The sequence below is a fragment of the Ambystoma mexicanum genome, chromosome 2p (genome assembly GCF_040938575.1).
Source record: "Ambystoma mexicanum isolate Mex_15411 chromosome 2p, UKY_AmexF1_1, whole genome shotgun sequence".
NCBI classification, from domain to species: Eukaryota; Metazoa; Chordata; class Amphibia; order Caudata; family Ambystomatidae; genus Ambystoma; species Ambystoma mexicanum.
The window spans coordinates 974,582,893-974,606,757 of NC_090923.1; the positions used below are offsets into that span (position 1 = coordinate 974,582,893).

The 23,865-nt window shown below is 44.9% G+C and overlaps 1 protein-coding gene across 1 annotated transcript in view; it reads left to right on the forward strand.

Annotated features, from left to right (window-relative positions):
• The first annotated feature begins 4,894 nt into the window (after window positions 1-4,894).
• Window positions 4,895-23,865, forward strand: part of ACTN3 (actinin alpha 3) — a 155,173-nt gene continuing 136,202 nt past the window's right edge. Inside the window, exon 1 of the mRNA XM_069644784.1 lies at window positions 4,895-5,167. Coding sequence (XP_069500885.1) covers window positions 5,027-5,167 — 141 coding nt within the window. The 5' untranslated portion in view covers window positions 4,895-5,026. The remainder of the gene's footprint in view (window positions 5,168-23,865) is intronic.

A 23,865-nucleotide genomic window follows, 5' to 3' on the forward strand; every position in this document is an offset into this window, starting at 1 on the left:
GTGATCAGCAGAAGGATCAGCTGAATCTTTCTGATGAGCATAGTTTTATGCAGGTATAGTTTGGGTTGGACTGGTGCAGCAACCTGGGCGTTGTGGGGCTGTCAGATAGACTAATCCCTTCGAGTACAAGGCAAGTGCAAATCAAGTAGGCTATTCTGACATAGCCAGGGCAGATGCAAATCACAGTAGGTTAGTCTGACCTAGGCAGGGTAGATACAAATCACAGTAGGCTTGTATGACTTAGGCAGGGTAGATACAAATCACAGTAGGTTAGTCTGACCCAGGCAGGGTAGATACAAATCACAGTAGGCTAGTCTGACCTAGGCAGGGCATATACAAGTGACAATAGGCTAGTCTGGCATAGGCAAGGCAAATGCAATCACAGTGGGCTAGTCTGACATAGGCAAGGTAGATGCAAATCACAGTAGGCGAGTCTGACCTTGGCAGGGCATATACAAGTGACAATAGGCTAGTCTGGCATAGGCAAGGCAAATGCAATCACAGTGGGCTAGTCTGACATAGGCAAGGTAGATGCAAATCACAGTAGGCGAGTCTGACCTAGGCAGGGCATATACAAGTGACAATAGGCTAGTCTGGCATAGGCAAGGCAAATGCAATCACAGTGGGCTAGCCTGACATAGGCAAGGTAGATGCAAATCACAGTAGGCGAGTCTGACCTTGGCAGGGCATATACAAGTGACAATAGGCTAGTCTGACCTAGGCATGGCATGTACAAATCATAGTAGGCTAGTTTAGCATAGGCCAGGCAAATGTAATCACAGTGGGCTAGTTCAGCATAGTCAGTATAGGCAAAGCAAGCAACGCAGTTAGCAAGGTTCAGCATAGTCAGGGCAGATTCATGTAGGTAGGCTTGGCCGGCATGTGTACTTACAGCCAATAGGTTTGTGGCACAAGCATGCACGATTAAGGTTCGGTAGGGTGTTTTGGTAAGTGTAGGCGCATCATAGTGCTACCGCATTGGCATGTGCAGGCACAGCAATATTATCAGGTAAGATAAGTCCCTTGCTCAGTAATAAAAATCAAGTCAAAGAGCTAAAAAGGAATGCACAAGATATGAGAAAAACAAAAATCTATTATAACGCAGCCTGGGCCGGGAATTATCAAAAAGACATTCAACAGTATACCAGAAAACGGCTGGTTCTATAGCAAATTACAGAAGAGAAATGAGAACAAATGTTACAGGTTATTCATATTTTTCCTGCCTCTGATTGGACATTGTCATTTGCACTAAAGGTGAATCCATACACTACCTAACTCTATTGGCTCAGTCTATCCTCGTGACCTGATCAAGATGTCGCTATATTAATTAATTGACAATGAGATCATCTCTTTTCTCATAGTTCTGATTGGACGGTACTCTCTTAAGTTTGTATCAGCTGAACCTGACATTGGCCCTCATTACAACTCCGGCGGTAGCTGTGCTCTTATTAAGGGCACGGCTGCCGCCGTAGTTGCACTTTTTCCGGCACCTGCGAATGGGCAAGAACCGGGTCATGCCGAGTTTGACGGACCCGGTAATTGCCCATTCGTGGGTGCCGTTATGGCCGGCCTCCTGATCCCCATTCTGCCCGATAGGCCAGAATGGGGGTCTGGAGCATGGTTGCACCAGCACCGTTAATAACGGTGCTGGTGCAATCATGAGTTCTGCTCGCGGGTGCCGGTCTGCACGCCTGGTCAGACCAGGCGTGCAGTCCGGCACCTGCAAGCAGAAATCGTAATGTGGTGGAGAGGTAACAACGGCACCGGTAGCACTACCGGCGCCGTTGTTGCCTTTCCGCCACACTCATAATGAGGGCCATTGTTTCCGGAGGAGTATGCGTGGAGTGAGTGACTGAGTACATTTCAACCAATCCCTGTGTGATATGTGACAGTGTGACAGTGAAATTATAACTTTTACATCCCTTCCCATTGACATAATCAGTTGGCACCATCTTACTGTTCCCATCATTGTGAACTGTTCATCGCCAGTTCAATTTTGCAACTCCTTGTTGGAAACATTACTTACTTTTCCTTCCTTTCTCATGATTCCATTTGCCCTGCTTCTGACCTTATGAGCTGGGGGTTTAGCTGCTGGCAACTTCATTCTGTTACATTAACATGAAAGAAAAATAATATATATATATATGTAATTTGTAATATTATAAATATGACCTTTGCAAATATTATGTATGTGCTGTGTGAGGGGTTGTTCATGAGTTTCCATACAAATCACTGATTCCTAAGTATTTCTACTCTAGGCATGCAATGTTGTTGCTTAATCATTCTGTCTGGACAGGCATACTCTTCACTGCTCATTGTTCGATTCTTAACAGCTTGTGACCTTTGTTATGATACGTTTTGATGTACTGCCTAGGAACATAAATTGTTATATGTCTTTTGAACACAGGCTTGGGAACTTAGCTTAACTGATACGTTTTGACCAATCTGTGGTCAGTGTTTTTGATTTAGCTCTAGGGTTTTATATTCCTTTGTAAATTGCTCACACTATCACTACCGCAACTCAGGCCTGGGAATGAATTCTCCCCCCTTGCCTTAACCAATCGCTGCACAGCATTCAGTCTTGCTGTGGGAAGTTGCAACTTGGTTTGTGCCTCTCTGCAAGGGCCTGCCTGATGCTTTCTGCTGAGGGGGGTGAGGGTTTTCATGTTTCAGAGATGGCTAACTGTATTTGAGACCTACGTGTGTTATGTATTCGGTTAGTGTAAAGGGTGGTTGTCATGCACTATCATCATGAGTGCCCCCTCAATGTTTTCCTGACTACTGCTAAATGTTGTTGTACTTATTAAGGGCAGATGCTTATGTTTGAATGCAAGATCTGAGCATTATGGCTCGCTGAAGCATAGCTATTGCCATCTCGATGGGCCTGGGTAGGGATGTTTCTATATGTGGGGCTGCTCTCTTTGTGCTATAAGCCTTTTCATAGTGATTTTCGAAGCTTGTATTTTCGTGCATGTTTGAGGCATTGGATGTATTCTCCAACATTAGTGTACTCTCCAACAGATCCTTCCAGAAGGATGCAGAAAATGGATTATCAACGGTGGAATTACTAACCCGTTTTGGATTCCTGATGAATCCCCTCTAAGAAGATCCAGTTAATTTGGGCACTCTTCTGCACAAAGACAGGCCACATGGCATTCCTGGAACCACAGAGAATGCGTCTACAGGAGGAATCGTCAGAACTGTGATTACAGAAACAAGCAACAGTACACCAGTGGCTGGGGATCCAGGGATGCATGGCAGCCTGTGCTTTCAGGACTCACTGGGCCAAACTCCACCAATGTCCTCTTCTTTTTCATGTCCACTGCAGGTGGCAACCTTGATAGACTACCAAACCTTGACTCCACTGACCCCAGAAATCTCAATCCTCCTGGACAGGTGGCTCACCCCGGGAAACCTAGAAAGGAGCTTCATCCTTAACCCTCCAGAACCCATGGTCATTACAACTAATGCAACCTCCAGAAGGGTCTGGGGGGGCTGTAAAGAAAGAACCAATCTGTTCAGGGTGAGTGTGAGTGACCAACACAGGCATTCAGCATGTCTTCCAACTGGAGGCACTGAAATCATTGGTAGACAAGATGCAGAGGAGAGAGGTCCACATACCAATCGACGTGTCAGCACTGGCTTCTACCCACAGGCAGGGGGCATGAAGGTATACCCCCTGGAGACAATGCCACACACATTGGGAATCTGGGCATAAAAGAACATCTTAAATATTTAAGTAGGAACGTCTAATTTAGATGATCTGATTAATCAATGTTCATCTTCATTACTCCCAGTGCTACTCTTTCTCGTCACAGTACTGACACCCACCTCTCCCAACAGGTGATCTTATGGGCTGCCCCTTGGTATGGCAATACCCATCAGAATAACGTTGGACATAGGATATTCTTTGGGAGTAAGAGCTACCTGGCTCCTTATACTTCGAATGCAGAGCAGTGTGTGGGCAGGTGGGGTGGGGGGGGAGCTTAAGAGTAAAACAAATACTTGAGAATAGACACCTGTCAGAAGGCACAGACCTTTGTAGATAAGTACTGTGACGAGGGAGTGTAGGACTCAGCGGAATAAAGATGAACAGTAAATGATCAGAGAGTTTAAGTAACATTCACTATGATTCCCACCCTCTGCGGCCTTCCCTTAGTTATTATTTATTCGTTTGTAGAATGTCTCGGTGTGCAGAGCAGCCGTGCTATTGCACAAAGTAACCCCAACTCATCCAGGTCGCGTTAGTTTCCGCAAGATTGGCACAGAGGGGCCTAGAGGACCCGAGCGCTTGTTTTTTTTTAAGTCGGGCTATTCATAGAAGCTGAGCAGGGTGATGCAGCCGGGCCCTGGTAATGTGTCTTTGGGGAGAGGTGGGGGCTGTGCGGTATTTAAGGAGCAGTGACCTCATACCAATGGGTGGCCTTTGCAGTATCACTAGAAAATGTCCTTACAGTCAAAGAAACGCCGCCAAGTCACGAACCCAAAAAATCAGAGGTGTGTGGCATTCAGCATGCAGTGTGTTTAACACCTCCCGTGCTCTGTCACTGCCAGGCCTGTTGAGGGGTATCGGCGAGCCCCCAACTCCCCAGAAGTCTTAGTCTCAGTGGGGAGGGGGAAAAACAGCTGTCGCAAAGCAAGGTCCCGTCTCTTTCAAAGCGGTGGGGGCTGCGGAACCCCACTAGCAAGCGGCTGGAAATGCCCCTCTTGGATTGGCCGCAAGGGGATGGCGGGCCCTCCCTCTTCTCCATTCCAGGGTGGAACCTGATCCCAGGCGGCGGGGCGCCTCATACTTATTGAGGACCGGTCACGTGGACCACTTTTGACCAGGAGCTCTGCGCGGGGCGAGCAGCAAGCCTAGGACACAAGGTCCCGTCTCCACCAGCTGCCCTGGGCTTCCGGAGAGAGAGAGAGAGAGAGCGGGGGAGAGCAGAGGCATATATTTATATACATTTATATATTTATATTTAAGTTAACGGGGGCGTAAGGGAAATTAAAGTGATAAGGGAGGAGAGGAAGCCAGGGCATGAAAATGACGGCCATCGAAACCCACGTCCAGTACAACCACTCCTACATGACGGAGGAGGAGACGACGTACATGACCCAGGAAGATGACTGGGACAGGGACCTGCTCCTGGACCCGGCCTGGGAAAAGCAGCAGCGGAAGGTAAGCGGGGCAGGGCGGGGAAAGCACCGTCACGAGGGCCTCTCTGAAACTACTGCGCAGGTTCTCCATTTCTTCAGGGCCCAGCCAATGGTCGCTAGTTTTAATGGCATGTGTGTAAACCTGTCCCGATATATAGAGCGCATTTCAAACCCACCTGCCCTCCGGGATCTAACGAAACAAAAAAAAGAGGTATTGTTTCCTAACTTAGTGGTACTCGTTGTAGAGACCTCAGAAGGAAGAAAAGCTAAGGTGGGCCTGCCGACAATCCAAAGCAGTGGCTTGGATAATTCACACAAGTTCTGAACAACGAGCCATCAACCCCTCGAGTTATCTTACTATCTATTGGAGGGCCCATTTTGAAATCATATTTCAGACTGTCCCATAAGGGCAGACTCTGCGGCGACGGCAGCCAGTCAAGAATTCCCGCCAGAGAGTTGACAGTCAGCAAGTGCAAGGCCGCGGCTCACTTAACACCTTTCCTGTCAGACAACTTCAGCTGGTTTTCCAGCTTTTTTTTTAATGCTAAAGTCGAAGATGCATTGGTTGTTCCCGAAAGCTCTCTGACCCCCACCTCGAGTCAGCTGGACTTCAAGTAACTGAAACCAGCTGGTGCCACCAGGCAGTTAAAAGTCACATTTAGGTCTGGGATTCCAAATCGGTCCCAGGCTGTGTGCCATTTTTGGCATGGTGTCACCAGAAACCTGTGCGGAGGAGAGGGGTGGGGAGGCCCAGATCACATTCCCCCACCTCCCCCCACCCCTCACCCCCAGCCAAGAAGGCAACTTCGGACTTTCCACACGGGCCTTTAGAATAGATCAGGGAACTCGTGAAGCAAGAGAGGACCCCCTTTGTGACCGATCTAGTGAAAATGGTCGTTATTTTGTGTCCGTGCTAAGCGTGTGTAGAGTGGTCTATTGAATTTCGCAGGGCTTGAGAGGGTCGGAGCAGGTGTCAGCGGTGACTTCAGGGAGACTGGAGAGTGCTCTGGCATTCCGGGAGCTAAATATACCCTTGCCTGCCAATTCCAACGGTGGGAGGGTGTGGGGTGGCATTTCACTGCCCACCACCCATGCCAGAGAGCGAGCTTTGAAGGCAACTCTCTACTGCTGCCTGCACCATCTGTTCTGCACGGATATTCCCATCCTTTCTCTGGGTTACAAAGTTAGTTAAGTGGTGGGGTCGGTTCACTCACAGAAAAGTTACTTTGACAACTACCGAGTTACTTCTGGAAAATAACATTGAATTCATACGTCACAACGATGTTGCTAGGATTTCTAGTAAGCCAGGAGTAAGTCAGTTACCCATAGTACTTTCTTACTCGTAGTAGATCAGGAGTAAAACGGCGTTACTCATCATTTACTCCTAGTACATCAGGCGTAAGACAGAGTTACTCATAGTCAAATCTTACTCCTAGTACCTCAGGTGTAAAATAGATGGTTACATGTCTTTATACCGAAATATTTTATATAGAATGAACATATATCGAATATTTTATAATGAAAATGTTCATAGAGAATACATTTTTTGTTTGTTTTGGGGGGTCCCCCATAACCCCATTTCCCACCCCTAAAACCTGCACAACCGTTTCCCAAAAATATGTAACCCTTTACCTCACCCCTTAATGCATTCTCTATAAAATGTTTAATTATCAAATATTCAATATATGTTCATTCTTTATAAACATTTCGATATAAAGACTGCATGCCAAATAGAGTCCCTCTTAACGTCTTACTCCTGGCAGGTCAGGATGAAGGCAGAGTTACCCATAGTAATATCTGTGTGAATCAAACAGCCCTCTCCAGGTTTAAGTCCAGTAAGCCAGAGTAAGTGTCCCCAGAATTGTTCATGGTAGCCTTGGAAATCAGCTACTATTTTGCTGTAAGTAGGAAACGGGCAAGAAGCGCAAAGTTGCACCCACAGAGATGCAGAAAAGATGCTTTTTGGGTCATTCATAAACATTTTTTTATAATGTGCACTCAGGGCCTGATTCCCAAAGAAACACGGAAATGTGTGCACAGTGCCCCGCATGCATAGAGTGACTGCTGCAGTCATTGTTTGCATGTTTCATGCCAATTCTCAGTTGCAAAGAGCAACTGTTGCAATAGGCGCATGCAACATGCCCCTTTTCACTCCCAGCACAAGTGGCAGCCTTGGGGTGTGACACATCTGCACACTTTCTACACATTTGCGCCCATCAAATTCTCCACTGCCATGCATTATTGGCAAAGAGCCTCTCCTTTGCCACCCTGGCCCACATATTGATGACTTACCATGCACAGAAATCCTACGCCGAAAAGGCCTGTATGGCTTCATTCTGTGTCTGCCCATAGAGATGAGGTCAGACAGAGTGGGGCGGGGTCTTGGCATCAGTGGTGTCAGAACACTGCCTGGGCATCCTGACAGGAATGGCATCTGTTGAAGCCACAATGTGCAAGGAACAAACATTCGGGGTTGCAGTCGGATGTGTCTGGTACTGGCTAGGGCTGGTGGGCTGGTGCGATGTGGTGCCTGGTTCTGTTTGTGGCTGGTAGGGTAGGGATCAGGTGTGATGGAGGTAATATGATCATGTCTGCATGACTATCACTTTTTGGCCTCATTGATGGCGAAGGAACTCTCATGCCGATCAGGGCACCTCAGGATGTTGGGTTAGGCTTTATAGGTCAGCCTAATTTCCTCATTGACATCCATATGACAGAGACAGAGACAGATGGAGTTTCACCAGAGCCGATGGGTTTAGTTGAAAGTGCTCACCACATCGTCGCTGGCCATCAGACCATGGATCTTGCCCCACACATGCAATGGGCAATGTTTGCAGATGGGGACATCGGTTGTTCTGTATATCCATATCTAGGCTACATTGAAATGCAATGTTGCACAACACACCACCTGCATAGGGTTCCATGTAATAAAGTCGCCACAAAAATCTCGCCATGCAAAAATATCGCCGAAAAATTGCCGTTTTTTGTTGCGACATTATTGCATGGAACATCCCCCGCAACCCCATAACTTTTTTTTTTCTTTTTTTTTTTTGCCCCTGTCCCCATATATATGGTCACCCAAATAATATCGGCACGACATTTTCGCGGCGATATTATTTACGGCGACCATATATATGGCGATATTATTACCTGATACCCTGCATGGTCCAAGCCCTGGAAACCTCAACTTGACTGTGGACGCGGATGCAGCCTACAATGATTCCTTATGGAAATTTAAGATGAACCCACTCGCCCTTTGCCATTATTAAGCATGCCAAAGGTGCATTCTACGAGGCCTCAAGTTTAATTGTGTGCACGTTTATACCTGCGCTGTGCTGGGGTGTTGCGATTACAAATGGGCATCAGAGGATATGTATACAGCAAGAATCCACTGCCACCTGCAGGAAAACAGGAGACATTAGTGCTTAAGGCTTCAGACATTGCACACCTTCGTTTTTGGTTCATACATTGTTGCACGCGTGTGTATTCACCATTAGTCACATGCTTCCATGGACTCCAGACTGTAGCTCTGCAGAAATGGATGACTGGCGGATGATGTGGGTCTCATGCGTTGGACCGGGAAGGTCGGCGTTTAGATGAATGATGGTGCCCCTAGTGTTATTATTATTATTAGCGTATTGATTGAGCACGGACCTATCTTTGGGAAGCAACGTAGCGCTTTGCAATCATAGGGGAAGAACACTGTGAGGGAAGCAGAGAAAAAGGAGCTGAGAGCTAACAGGGGAGGGTGGGCAATTGGCAGCATGGGGGAAGACAGTGGGGAGCAGGTGGCCTGCACATCGCTGGAATCCTGGCACTTCCTATTGTGATGCAGGTGTTTGGGATTGGTGACTTCATTGCAGGGTGTGTGCCGTCTAGTGCCCCAACCAACCGGGAAAATGGACAACAGCATAGACCTGCCGAGTCACCCGCTGCCTGACCTCATAGACTGTGGCATTTAGATCCAATGCTGCAAGCCCCATATGGGGCGCAGCAGCAACTGGTGCAGGCATCATGACTGACCGGGCTGCCAGATGCCACCACTAATGGTATTGGTCCGGGTGCAATAACCCAGGTGCCATGAAGTGAAGTGCCTCCACATTCTGACATGTGGTGGCCCTCACGGGAGCGGGCAGAGAGTGAGGATAACTAAGTCTCTCAATCACCATATCTAATGTGGTGGGGAAACGAGACCGCCCCAGCCCCCCATTGGACATCCCAATAAAATTGGTCATGCAGTGGTAAATCCTTCTTCTGTGTCTTCTTCTGGCATGATTTGGAATTACAACAGCAGCTCGCTCGTGGGCAGCCATTTGGCAAACGCGTCCATGTAGCCACTTGTTTTTTTTTTCAGCTTTGCCCCGTCTTGGGTAGCTGCAAATTGAGACCAGCCTATCTGGCAGCAAATGTAAGCATATTTTTTTGCGAATAAACAGTTCCCCTGTGACACTTGCTCCTTTGTGGGTGCCTACCTTGAATGCACCTTCATGTCCCCACCCTGGAAACTCCTCTGCCACTCCCATTAGTTTCTGCCACTCCCATTTTTCTATATAGATCCGCCATTTTAGATGATATGCACACATTAGCTTCCACTTATGCACCTGCATTTGGCATCTGTATGTACGCACCTACCCACCTGCGTGGATGCAGTGCTCCTATTTCTTATTTTGAGAATGCACACAAACTGCGTGTACACGCTTTGTAGGATTTTTTGCATTGAAAGTGAATTTGGGCGCAGAAATTAATTTGGGAATCAAGGCCAATGTGCAAAACGCACAACCACAACAAATAGCCTGGAAAGCAGGAAAAACGTGCACGATGTTGTTGACACGCAGTGCAACTAGTGCAGGTTGACAACTCGTGTGTGCACCATATCATCAGGTCTGCACATTCGAAAGCCCATTACATTTTAATTGAAAGAAATATTTTTCGGATACAGTGCCTTTGCAACGCTTTCCTGGCGCCCATAGGTCTGTTTTCCAGTACAATTTGCTGCATTGTATCTGCACACTGAAAGGGAAGTTTGTGTTCCCGAGCAATTCTGTTGCTCTATTTTTGACTACCCCAACTTTGTTCGGACTATCCTTATTTGTCGTCGGTCTCCCATTTACATTTCCTGTCCTATACCACTGCTCCGGCACCAACATTCTGCATATGCACATTGAGAGATTCGCAGGCGTGGACTGGGAACCAAAAGAAGCCCTGGAAATAATGTTCAAAGTGGCCCCGTATTACACATTTTCAGCAAGCACAACCCTTATCCTATCAGAAAATGTGGAAATACCACACAAAAGAGGCCTACTGGGAAATCTTCAGAGTTCCCTAGAGGCCAGTCCACCCCTGGAGATTTGCCTGCTCTGTTCCCTCTGTGAGCATCCTGTACAAGTATGTGCAGGGCAAGGATGCACAAGCCCAATTGACACTTTTTTGACTTTGTGAATCCGACTACATTTTGCACAATTTACTAATTTGATTGCAAATCCATATGGCACTAAGATTCGGTGGAACTTAATCCTTACAAGAGAGATTTTGGTACGTTATGGGCTGGTCAACGAAGTGTTCCTCTTCTGTCGGTTTTGTCAAGAGGAAAAATCAGAGAGATTCAATGAAACATTTGCTCCTCCAAAGTTCTGCGGACCAAGGGTTTGGAGAGAATGCATTTAGAAAGTTTGCCCATAGGTTGAACAGTCCAAGTGCGGAGGCTAAGTGGAATTACTGCTTATCGGGGTCTACTACCTCCGTCGCCATAGCAGTCGCCTCAATCCTTAGAGCTCTGAATATGGACAAGAAGTTGGATGGTTAATGACTGCCTTCTTTTATGGAAACGTCATCTGTCACTTTTGATAATTAGGATGTGGATAAGGGAAAGAAAGGAGGACACGCATTTAGTGTGTTTCTTTTATTCGTTATTTTTTTCTCCTTTTTTCTTCGCCTTTATCTTACGATTTATATTCCTGTTGTTTAATGTGTTATTTATTCGTGATGATGAAGGTAAAACGCTTTCTTTTAACCAAACAAAATAAAAAATATGGCACAACATTTTCCGTTTGTGACTTGTGCGCCTTGTATTTTCAACACACAGGCCAGTCAATCTTGTACCTTTACTTAAGTACTGTTAGTAAGGATAATATGATAGTAAAAGTTTGTTACTCTTAGGCCTGTATATAAAATATCAGGGCCACACCTGGAAACAGTTCACTGCAAGAAAGTGCATACAGAGTAGAATCGTTGGGGTGTGGCTAACAGCAGGTCTCCTCTTGATCAGTCCAGACTGCAACCCCACAGCTGGCAACAGCGGCGCACATGAATTTCTGCTCGGGGTCAACCCAGTGTTTCCAGGTCTGGTCAGGACCCGGCCCCAAGTCAGAACTCATTGGATTTGACCAAAGTGTATGGACGCTGGTCATGGCAGAGCTGGCAAGATGGGTGCATGCCCTTTCATTGCACGTTTTCTTTCATTTGAAATGTTGCGTATGATAACGACACGGGCTACAATCGTGCCCACATCCCATACAACAATTATCGAAGGAACACAGTTTAGGAGGAAAAAGTATGAGCCAGGTGATCATGGGAGTTGTAGTCCAAAACATCTAAAGGGCCATTTAATGAAAAACCATGCAACAAGAATCCAATGCAAATGTGTGCCAAATGTACATATCAAGATTTAGCAATTCATTAGAAAAACAAAACACTGGCTACATTTTTCATTTTCTCGGACAACATCCTGAAGGATTCGTTTTTTAAACATGTATGTAATTGATTCTGATAAAAATAATGTGCAGAGTTCATGAAGTGTACATTTCAAAGTGAATATTACATTTCTTTAATATAGTGCTTGCTTTTCTTGCAGTTTCACAGTGCTGTAAATATGAATTATTGCTAATGCCCAACTCACTGGCAGCTATTTATTGAGGAGTAGAGTGAAAGGCTCAGTCAGCACCATCTCAAATTCAAACTTGATATGCACGTTGCACACAAATGAGCCTTTAACAACTTGGCCCGCCAACAGTGCTAATTTTCTATTGCAGAACGAGTGTTCTACCTTTCTCTTACGTTACTTGATCCCCTTCAACCTTCACATTGCCCACAATGGTTCTGTGGGTACTCCATAACTGACAGTGGTTGGACACTGTGCGAAAACCTTTCAATGAGATACAACTTCTCCTTGCTTACCAGATGCAGCTGCCAGGACCCATTTCTGCAAAAGGACCATTCTGCAAACACCCCATACAGAACAGGGTTTATTACATGTATATACAAGTTAGCCAACTTCTGCCCTATTTCCTGATTTTCCTAGTTCTCCCATTGCCTAGTTTCAAAAAGCTACACATGGGATTTGTTTGACAATAAGTCACTCCCACAGCAATTGGCAGGCTGTTTGAATCTGGTGTTTTAGTCACAGGAACAATATCATGACTTGACTGTTTGCACCATGGTTTTGAACATTCATTAAACACTTGCCATTCTTAAAAATATGGTTCCCAAACCTTTTGGGCCATTTGTAGGCCTATTAGAAGATTGCAAGAGTTTACTTTCTCCATAGCCGACCACCTGCTAAAGTTGAGTTATACAGAGACGAACAATCATTGAGGTTGAGAAGTCTCTTAGTTACATTATGTTATGTTGAGATGTATTTGTAAAATAGAAAATCCACCATTCCCATGGCTTCTCGGCACTGTGCATATCCAGCGAAAGATGGTTGCCCACTGCTGCATATGGGTGAGGTTGGACTGTCTATAGTTGAACATCTAGCAGTGGTTTCATTGGCCCCAACACAATTAATCTGGGGAAGCTTGACTTCCCAAAGCAGACGATTCAATGAGACAGTGTTGTCTACACCTGACATTCAATGAGGAGGTGTTGTCCATAGCAGACATATCAGTCAGACTATCTTGTCCATAGAAGACATACCAATAAGGGTTTGCTGTCCATAGCAGACATTTCAATGATGCTGTATTGCTTATGGCAGCATGTCCAATGAGTTGATTCTCCATAGCTTGATGTCTCAAGAGATTGGATTTCCAATAGCAGAAGAACAAATGTATTCGTGGCACCCTTTAGAATGGTAGCTGCTCAGATTAAATTGTCCACGGCTGAATATTCCATAAGGCTTGCACTGCCCATAATGGACTAATACATGAGCGGGAGTGGCCCATAGTAAAGTGTCCATCTAGACTTTTATTGCCCATCGTAGAACATGTAATGTGCGTGAGCAGTACATGGAAGAAGATGCAATGACATTGAGTTATGCCCAGCAGAAGATCTAAAGAGGTTGAATTGTGCTCGGCAGAACATCCCATGCAGATAAGCTGTGACCCGCAGAAAATAGAGGGTACGTTTCCCAGAGCAGAAGAACCAATGAGAATGTATTACCCAAGCTCAGATAGAGATAGCGTAATGAGGTTCAATCACTCATAGCAAAAGAACCAACAAGATGGCGCTGCCCTTAGCAGAAAGTAGGCTGAGGTTTATTTGCCTATTAGTTGCATAAGACAATGTACTTAATGAGGTTGCTTTTTCCAATGCAAAATGGCAGCTTTCGTGGAGTTGCCAATAGCAGGAAATTCAAGGCGGCTGATTTAGTCAGGTTTAGATGCATATACCAGATGATTCATCAATGGTCACTTGTCCCTGTGAGAAGGTCAGCTGGGGTTGATTTGCCTCTTACAATTGTTGAATATCAAGTGAGACTGTAATACACAATGGACAATGGTCCAGTGAGGTTTGCTTGTTCACACCTGAAGATTTATTGAGGTTGAATTGATTGTCCATAGCAGAGGATATATAGTGAGGTTGAATTTCCCATAGTAGAAGATCTGGTGATGTTAGATTTCCATTAGCTGAAGATTGCAGTGAGTTTGCTTTTTCCATAGTAGGAGTCTTGCTGAGGTTAAGATAATCATATAAATAGTTCAATGACATGTAACTCCCTACAGTTAAAGACCCAATGAAGTCCAGGTTTTCTTACTACAAGGCAAGGGAGATAACTTGAGTTGAACCTCTTTTAAATCTTCATTTTTTTTAAAGGTTTTATTTAATACACAAGCATAACGGTAGTAATTAACAGATCAAGATATAAATCTTCAAATATAGTTATAACTTATTGCAACTTATTCCAACCCATTGTAATGCATTTCTTTTGACACCAAAATGTACATGCCATCACTCTCTGGTGACACGATACAGCAGAAATTGATTTGTTTCCGATTCCTCACCACCGCTCCCAGCGGCACTTTCCTACGTTCAGGCCAGATATCCTTTGGACACTGTTTAAATTGAGCACAGGAGCAAATCAATTCTTCCATATTATTACAATGAACCACGTCATGATCAGAGCCTTGATAGACAAGCAACGCAAGCCAGTCCAGCTTGTGGTGGGAACAATAGCCGACCTAGCAAAGTGTGCTTTAAAGGCAGGCGTCGGACTAATATTGTTCCTAGAAGAAGTAGAAGAGTCTCACTCTGCTAAACCTTTTTTATTTCACCTATAACTTTGCCCCAGAATTATTGTGGCCAATCCCAATGAACGTTGTTAAGGTTAGCATCAAGATAATCAGATCTACAGAGTTTAACCTCAATTTCAGTGTACCCAGGCACGGACGGGCCTATAGGGCAATAGGCTCATGGCTGAACCAAAAAAGCAAACTGCTAGTGTGTGCCAGTTTTTCTTGAGTCAAGTGGGCCAGTTTGATAAGTTATTTCACCATGAGGATAAAAATGTTGACTAGTGTTACTGAATACATATTCTTTAAATTGCACAATTTGCATTACAATTTACCACAAAACTCCCCCTTGAGTACTATTTAAACAGTGTCACAAAAGGAATGAATTGCCATTTGCAACTGTGCGCCACCTTTTCATTGGTGACACACAATTGTATACCCCAGTCTGACCCTGATCTTGCACCATGGTATAATTTTTTTGTCAGGTCATGTGACATATAATAATTATTTACAAATGTATCACACGCTACCTCCTGTGGGGGACTGCTGGCAGCTGTCACTCTTCAAAGATCACATTCTTCAGGTCATCTTCCCATCTACCCCGATCCGTGGAAGGGACAGATGGCGCATGTACTGCCACTTGCAATAATGAGTTCATATTTGGGGTGAACTTTCTACCTCATTACACAGAGGCAATGTGGCTATTGCCAACTGTGTGGTTGGGGTGGGCGGAGAGCAGGGGTGGACTGGGAACCGAAAGAGGCCCAGGAAATAATGTTCAAAGTGCCCCCATATTACACATATTTAGCAAGCCCAACCCTTTTCCTATGAGGAAATGTGGAAATAAAATAGTTTACCACACAGAAAGGGGCCCAGGGTCCAGAGGCCTACCGGGAAATCTCCAGAGTTCCCTATAGGCCAGTTCACCCGTGGCGGAGAGTTCAGGAATTGATACATTTTTGCAAGCATGGCTTTTGCATGAACAATTAAGAGGGTTGTCATAACAGATGAGCCAAAACAATTTTTACATCCGGGTTCACGAATAAACGTACAGCCATAATATCGGTCCTGTACCATCTACTCTTACTCAGGACCAGTCCCTGTACCTCCTTTGCCTCCAAGGCAGGCATTCACAAATACACAGAGAAAAACAATTGTTACACTACCTTTGTTCTCAACACTCGATGCCCTGCTAACGTGCAGTTTATTGGGTCTTCATAAAATGTCGCCACTACAAGCATGGCCTCCCAACCATATTAATTTCGCCTAGAATTGGGCTCTTTCCAATAGGACAGGCCCATTCCATACCTTATGCGACTACCATGCGGTATGCAGTGATTATAACGAATCACAAAATAACTAATCCAATTACAACGAATCCAAAATAACGAATTCCAAAATAACGAATTTGGAAAAAAACTAAAAGAGGTGTTGGGATTGGGAATAGTGGTTTTGAGGGTGGGAGAAAAGTATTAGGAACAAAAAAAGGGGGAGGGGGGTGAGGGGAACCCTCCAAAAAGAACAAAAAGGGAATTCGTTATTTTGGAATTCGTTATAATTGTATTCGTTATTTTGGATTCGATAAAATCACATGTAACCCTACCATGCTATGTGGTACCGCCAAGCTATTTAGTCACAACCACAAGGCAACAGGAATCAGTGACCTGCATCAGGTGGGCATTTTTTAAATAAAGCTATCCTTGCTCCTAGGGCGGTTTCCATGCTATAGGGGGAGTGTTCACCCCATGGCAATATAGTTGTTCCTTTCTGGTGATGTGGTCTTCTGCATTTGGAAGCTGAAGTATTTATCTCATCCCAGTTATGTTGTAACCTCCCTGAAGTGAGGGATCAGGTGGTTATCTCCTGGAGATGATGTGGTATACTCTCAGAGCATGGAAACTTGGGGCTACTTCTTTCCTCTGCAACGCAGTGTTCTTTCACAGGAAGCGGCTCAAAGGGATGTGTTTTGTCAATTAATCAGGTATCCAACAGAGGAGCTGCAGAAACTTTGTCCCAGCCCTATATTATGGAATCCCCTGTGCATGGCATCACTGGGTGCCTACTCGCAATGTGGTGTCTTTATATAAGTAGGGATGGAAATGCTCTCCTTCAAGCAATGTGGCATCCTAAGGTACATTCGTTTTATCTTTTGTGTTCTGTATCATGTCTTTCATATAAGGGCTCACGTTAGAATTGTCCTCAGTTTTAATGCATGCATTATCCAATCAACACGGGTTGTGATGGTTGCTTCACCTACAATACTTCTTTAGGTAGTGGCTGAAATAATAGTTTCTTCCTGGTGTAAGCAGGAAGTGTCTCCTCTTGTCTGGTTTCCTTCTACAAGAAAAGGCTTGAGGCTCCCATTGCATCATCTTCTCCTAATGATGTTGAATCTATCTTTGCTAGGACAGGGGTCTGCGATCTTTGGCTCTCGGGATATTTTGAACTACAACTCCTATCAGCCTAAGCCAGCATAGTCAATAGTGAGGGGTCAAAGGAATATGGGTCCAAAACATCCATAGAGCCATGGGTTTCAGACCCATAGGCTCGGAGAATACTGTTGACAAGAAGCAGATATTAGGCTGTATTTGAATATGTTACACTTTTTCAATGTCTATGGTGTCTTCTGATTGGACAAAATCAATGCCCTTCCTTACTGAGGTATTGCAGTGGATAGCATGTTCCATGGTGGCTTGTGGTACTTCTGACTGGATACCGATTATATGATTCTGTAAATTAGTTTCTGATTTCCTGCAAACTCCATTTATTTTCTTCTGTTGATTCTTAGTCACCAGCAGCCCATTATAACCCCTGTAGGAAATGCTGACCTAGCTTGTCCTGCGGTGGCTTCAGTTGGTTGACAACCTCTTGGCACTTTAGGTGGGCTTTTCATTACATGGTAATCCTGCCATTTAATGTAGTGGCTTCCAACTTGGCAAGAGCCCTTTCATTTTCCATGTGGCCTTTTACTTGGGCAATCCCTCTGTTTCCTGTGCAAGCTGTTGGTTACATGAGCGATGTCCACGCTGGTGTGGGCTTCTGCGTAGATTGCCACCCTGCCGTTCTCCATGTGGGGCTGTGGTGAGCCCCCAGATCAATTGTCAGATGCTTTTCAAAGGACAAAAGTCAAAATGTTTGTATTTTTAAATTGTACTTTGCATTGGGTTTTATTAAGAGTGAACCTAAATCTGTTCAAGAGTCAGGCTAAAATGTATTCGGAGTGGCGTGTTTTGGATGAGAAGGACTTCAGGTAATTTACATAACTGGGGAATACCTGGTTGGGTAGGGAGGGACATGCTTGGTGCAAGGTGGGACGAGCCTTAGCTGTGCTTGATAAAATATTCCACAAAGAGGTCGGTACTCTATAACGTTTAGAATACCATTTGCTGTATAGGCGCATTATAAATACCCAACAATTAAATAAATAAATAGTGTGAGTGATGGGGCAGTTCAGATATGGGGAGGAATGTTGTTACACGTCCTTGGAGTGTAACTGGAGTCCGTTTTTCTTCTGTTCTTCTCCATTTTGCAGTCATTGGTTTCAGGTCTGACCAAGTCATGGCTCCTGGAGTTGTGTTGTCCCCCTGAGATGCTTTTTTTAATTTTCCAGATTGGAAAATTGAATTGGAAATAATTGCCTTGCATTTGATGCAGCAGATTTAGAAGATGATGCCGGCTTGGGATATGGTTGTACTGCTTTAATCATTTAATCAGCCATGTGGCTGCATGAAGTAAACTCTTTATTGGGAACAGTGTGATACCAAGGATGTTGGCTAGTGAGTTGCTGTCATTGTCCAAGAGGGACATGGCTGAGGTATGGATTGTGGTTCTGAAGACCACTTCATTAAGATAGACTTTTATTAAGCTTAGCAATAATATGGGAACTGGTGTCAGACTATCTGGATTTTCTTGGCTACATGGATTTAAAGGAGATGTCACAATCAATAGCCACTCTCAGCGATCTAGTGTTGGGGGGGGGGGGAGTTGTGATGTGAAAAGTGCATCTGTGAGAGCCAGTCTGTGACTTGTGCTTGATATGTGTTGTTAGCTGTGACGATGAACTCCATTTTGATTCAGTTAAGTTGGGCACTGTGCATCCAGGCGTTTAAGTCGATCGATATCTTTGAGTGATAAGACTTTCAGCAATAGCTTTGTATTGTCAGCATATTGGCGGATTCAGATACCAGCCTTGTGATAAAACCTCGCTGGGGCTCTGTGTAGAGGTCGGAAAGTATGGGGAGAAGATATATCCTTGAGGTACTCCACATTTAACTGGGAGTCCTTGAGATCTGAAGAAACAAATTGATGTAGACAGAACCATTGCAGGACTTTTGAATGTAATCCCATGTGTAATGGGAGGGTGTTCATAAACACATTTTTATATGTGTCAACTAAGTAGGCCGGGGAGCACAGGCAACTGTAGTTTGTGATAAGAAGAGCTTTATCCACAACCCGATTTGCGGCTCTTTTGGTGCTGGGTGGCCTGGATCCAGATTGAACATCATGCAGGATCTGGTGATTGTTGATCTTTCCCTGTAGTTTGATTACGACAGCCTACTCAATTATCTATATTTTATTCATTTAATTTGAATTTTTGGTCTGCACTCACACCCCACAGAGGGTCTTGAAGCGCCTTACAAGGTTCAAAAGCTAAGGACGTGGGTGGTGAAACAGAAGTGCCACACATTTTCTGGATAGGAAGATTAGGATGAACAGGCAAAGGCAGGGCATCTGGTGAGGAAAGAGGTATGCTTTGAGGGTTTTGGGGAAAATGGTGCAGGAGAATTGTGGTGCAGCAGTGACGTGGTTGAGTGTTTCAGGCTCTAGATGCCTACTGGGTGAATGGTTGCTTTTGTGTGCATCTTTCCTGGGAATGGCAGATGTGGGTGTCAGGAGGCAGAGTTGGCTTTTTCAGCAACTTGAGGGTCTGCTAAATCTTGAAAGCTTCAGAAAAGATACTATAAGCAAGGGAGGCATGGACCATATTGAGAAAAGAAGCAATAGCTTCTATGAAGAGGGATTTTACGATGGAGCTAGGAGAATGTCCTCTTCTACGAGATTGCATTAATAATGACTTAGTCATTTTGGAGGGATCTATGTTGGAGAATTTCCTGAAGTTGGTCCACTTAAATATGCTTCCTGGTAACAAGAGAGAGATTTGTTGTCTCTTTGGTGTTGTCCATATGTTGCCTGATTTTATGTATTTTCGATATGAAGAATTGGTTGATAGAATTAAACATCTCAAAGGATGTATGTTATGACTATAATGAGAAGTTTCATGGATTTGTTGCCTGTACTTCTGTTGGTGCCCTCCGTTATGGTGGATTAGTAATGTTTGGCATTGGCTGTGGTGATGAGTTTTCTCATTGTGGACACGTGGGCTTGGCTTTTAGGTGGTCACTGTAGGCGTAGATTTCCATCAGATCTTCTCTTCCTTTGTGACTAAGCAGATTCTCATTGGGATACAAAGGCCTTATAAATGGAAGTGGAGGCTTGCCACTGGAGGACCCCCCCATACTTCTAGATATAAATAAAACAAAGGTTAACTTTTTGATTGGCGCTTACAATGTCTGCGGAAGAAAGTGTATTGGGATTTGGTTTAAAATGACATTTTGATAACCTATAATGGATAGAGATCTGGGATCATTTTGAAGGATAGCAGGAGATGTGTTGAGTCCATTTTGGTAGTAATGGAACGGTAGGTGATGTATTAGTCTTCTGAATGGCAACAATTTGCCTAGAGCAACTACGGCGACACGCGCCGCGCAGTAAATTCACTGAACATTCTATAGAGTGTAGGTGGTCGACATATAGTTTTAAAATGTATTTTACCATAAGAACTGCCACTTTATGAGCATCTTTAAAGATGCACAATGTGCGTTTCTGTGGAGATGATTTTGCTGTCTTATTTTCTTCAAGTGCTCCTTTATATGTGAACGGTCCACCTTTGCTCATGCTCTGCCAGCATCACAATGAGGCGGGCATTATTATGGTGGTTAAGGCGGTGCCGGCTATGTGCCGCTCAGTCCAGCAGTGGCCTGGTTGCAGAGCATGCCTATTTGTTTTCCTTCGTTTCAGTTATTTGAGGCTTGTAGTTACTGCCCCCATTTTGATCTCCAAACCCTGACAGACAGTGTTAACCTGGGTGACCACCTGAGTCTGTGCGGTAGGTTCTAGAGCGCCTCAGCCCTCGCTGTCCACCAGCTGCAACTGCTGCATATCTACCTGTCTGCTAGCCCCCAATTTCTTAGTGGAACGGGCACTCAGTTACTAAGACTAATATTAGAGAAGGGGGTTGGAGAAGAGCAAATCACACAATTTCCATTTTCCTTCCAGCATCTGGTACAATCCATGGGGCAACCTCCAGGCAGTCTGTACCTCCCACTAGTAAAGCCTGATGGTGTTGGGCAGAGGTTCCTACTGGCTGGGAAAACTCTGTTAGTGGTAGCCTCTGACCTGAATTGCTGGACAGACTGCAAATGTTTGCTCCCACATTAACATGGAGCATGTTCGATAGTAGTGCTGACTCGTCACCACCTCTGCATTCCAGGTTGGCATTTGGCAGGGCTAAAACTCAACTCTTTTGAGTAAACTCCCCCGCGGTCTTGTCAAGACCTATCTGGAGAGTCCCAGAGGACCATGTCTACTCTTGTGGTTGGTCCCAAAAAGGCCCCATCCCGACGGAAGAGCACATGGTCCACCTCTACCTGCTCAGCCCCTTTATAATCCCCCCAGAAGGAATGGTATTACTTTTTGTAAAACTGTGCTCTCGGGACTTTTCTGCCCAGCAGATATTTTTACTCTCTGGCAGGGCAAATGTACCGAGATGTTTACTTAAGTGACCACATGATCGAGCTAATCCTACTTTTGCTCTTCCAATGTGCCTGGAGCCCATGATGCAGACAGAGTGACCACAAAGGAGCCCACACAGACAGTGAGAAAGGACTGTGCTAATAAGTACAGATGCCGCAATAGTGGGTTTTCCGTGGACGTAGAGTGGACACGGAGGCAGGGGAGTTGCTAGGTCTGGAAAAGATCCGGGGCTATGCTGATGTCGGAACTATTGGGACTGGGGGCTAGCTAGTCTTTTGGCTGTAGCTCCTGAGATTCTATGCGGGGCTACTACCAAAAGATCAGGGGCTATAGCCCCGTTAGCCCCCCGCCCCCCAGCAACGCCCCTGCACGGAGGCTTAGTATGAAAGGAATCCAATTCACCCTGCATGAAGTGGACTAAGTCCAATAAACCCATTTCACTTCATTGGAATGGATTAGAAGTGAAATAGACCAGGCAATGACAGACCTGATGACACGTAGATCTCGTCTGTGTTTCAGTCCATCTACTTGCATCCGAAAGAGGACCAGCCTACTTTTTTTTCCCAAAGGAGTGAAAAGTTGTATGCAAGGACAAAGAGATATTTTCACATTGAAATACAGATAAGAGCAATATAATAATAATAATAATTTAGCATTTAAATAGCGCTACGAACCCTCAGGTATCTGAACGCTGCTCATTATTACTCACGGCGTGTGGTGTTCATTTATCGACCTCGGAAGAATGAAAGGTTGAGTTGGGCCCTGTCGGGATTCGAACCTGCGTCAGCAGGCTCTGCGCAGATGTAAAAGCGCTATGCTATCGGACCGGCTGAATGCTATTAGCTTTAAAACTACTGAACAGATCTTCTCTAAAATGTGCCACGCAAATAGAGTGTGCCGAGGTCTGTGTCCTTCTTCATTGGTAACACTGAATTCTGTGGTTTCACGTGCATTGGGTCAATGGCTCTTATCCACGGCTTTGTGATTCCAGACCTAACTCAGAACCCACCTTTAAGGTTTGATTGACTGGAACCACCTGAACATCTTCACACGCTCTGCTATTTTGCCTTACAGATCCACCAAGGATCTGCAACGTGGGCTGTGGGAAAAACCAACAAAGTGATGTGACTGATACAAGTCCTCATGTTCTGACAGCAGGGAATGCACAAGCGTGGCAATCAAGCGCAAGAATTTTGGGAAAGGAAAGGAGATTGTAATGGCTGCTGGCCGTGATATTCACATGCACTAAACATAGTCTGCAGACAAAGGATACCCAGCATGTTTAGTATATATGGGTGGTACAGAAACTCTGGGATGCACTGCATATGTTGATGACATATGTGGTGTCATGCATGTGCGGATCCCTGTATTTGACGTGTAAGGGTTGTGTGGATTCCTTAGCTGGGATTAGTTCAGATGGATTGCCATGGGGATAAAGGGACCGCGCACCATGCATACTCCTCCTGCACCTTGCATGAGATTAGAGTGTAAATGCGCATATGTGGAAGAAATATTCAGCACATTTTGTGTTACATGTTTTATTCTGTGATTACTATCTGAGGAACTCTCTGGGACTTCGAAAGCTAATGTATTGTACCATCACAGCATACTATTTTCAGATCGTCCAGTTCATGGTATCAATGGTAGAATTTGTTGTGATTTAACATATATATATATGTGTGTGTAAAATTAGTTAAAAAAAGAAAGTAAAGTCCAAACACAAGAGCGACAAGATATGGGTTGCAGGAAAAAAGACCAGAACAACAGTCTCCATCCAGATAGTACAACTTTAAAGTGTGGATGCTAAGGCTGGAACGATGCCAGATCGCCATCCCTAGTAAACGTCATCTTTTCCATGATGCCCACAGCACTTGTGCCTCCCAACCAGGCAGGCATGTTCTAATAATAGGCAAAGGAAGCCATCTTAGGTCCTGCCACTTAGCAGCACTAGCACCAAGCCCGTGCCAGCTCTGGGTAGCGCATGGGTGCATTCACTAAGGGGGAGTTGTCTGATATGGCGCAACTTTTACACTTCGCCTATTTGCCATGTACCTGCTTTTGCTGCTTTCTATATCGAAAGCTTTAAGTGGAATTAAAAATCGTGGGGTGAGGAACATGAAAGTCACACGCCACATTTGGGGGCAGCCTGAGAAGTGTCATACGCACCCCATCTGAGGAAATGTAGTACAGAGGTGACGCATTTGCAATAAAGAGGTGGCCAAATAATAGATCAAAAACATTACCACGTCTATTGCAAAATAAGCAGGAAAGATTGAACAATCTATACGATTAAGGTGTTCATGTAAAAAATGATTGTCTTAGGATAGGAAGGTGAAAGGTGGTGGCCTGGGCTGCAGCAGGGTTTAACCCCTTATGTGCTAAGGGTATGCTCGTCCTGAATTCCCATTAGGAATCACTGTATGCTCCACCCACTCCTTGACCTGCTGACAGGGTCTCCGGCCAT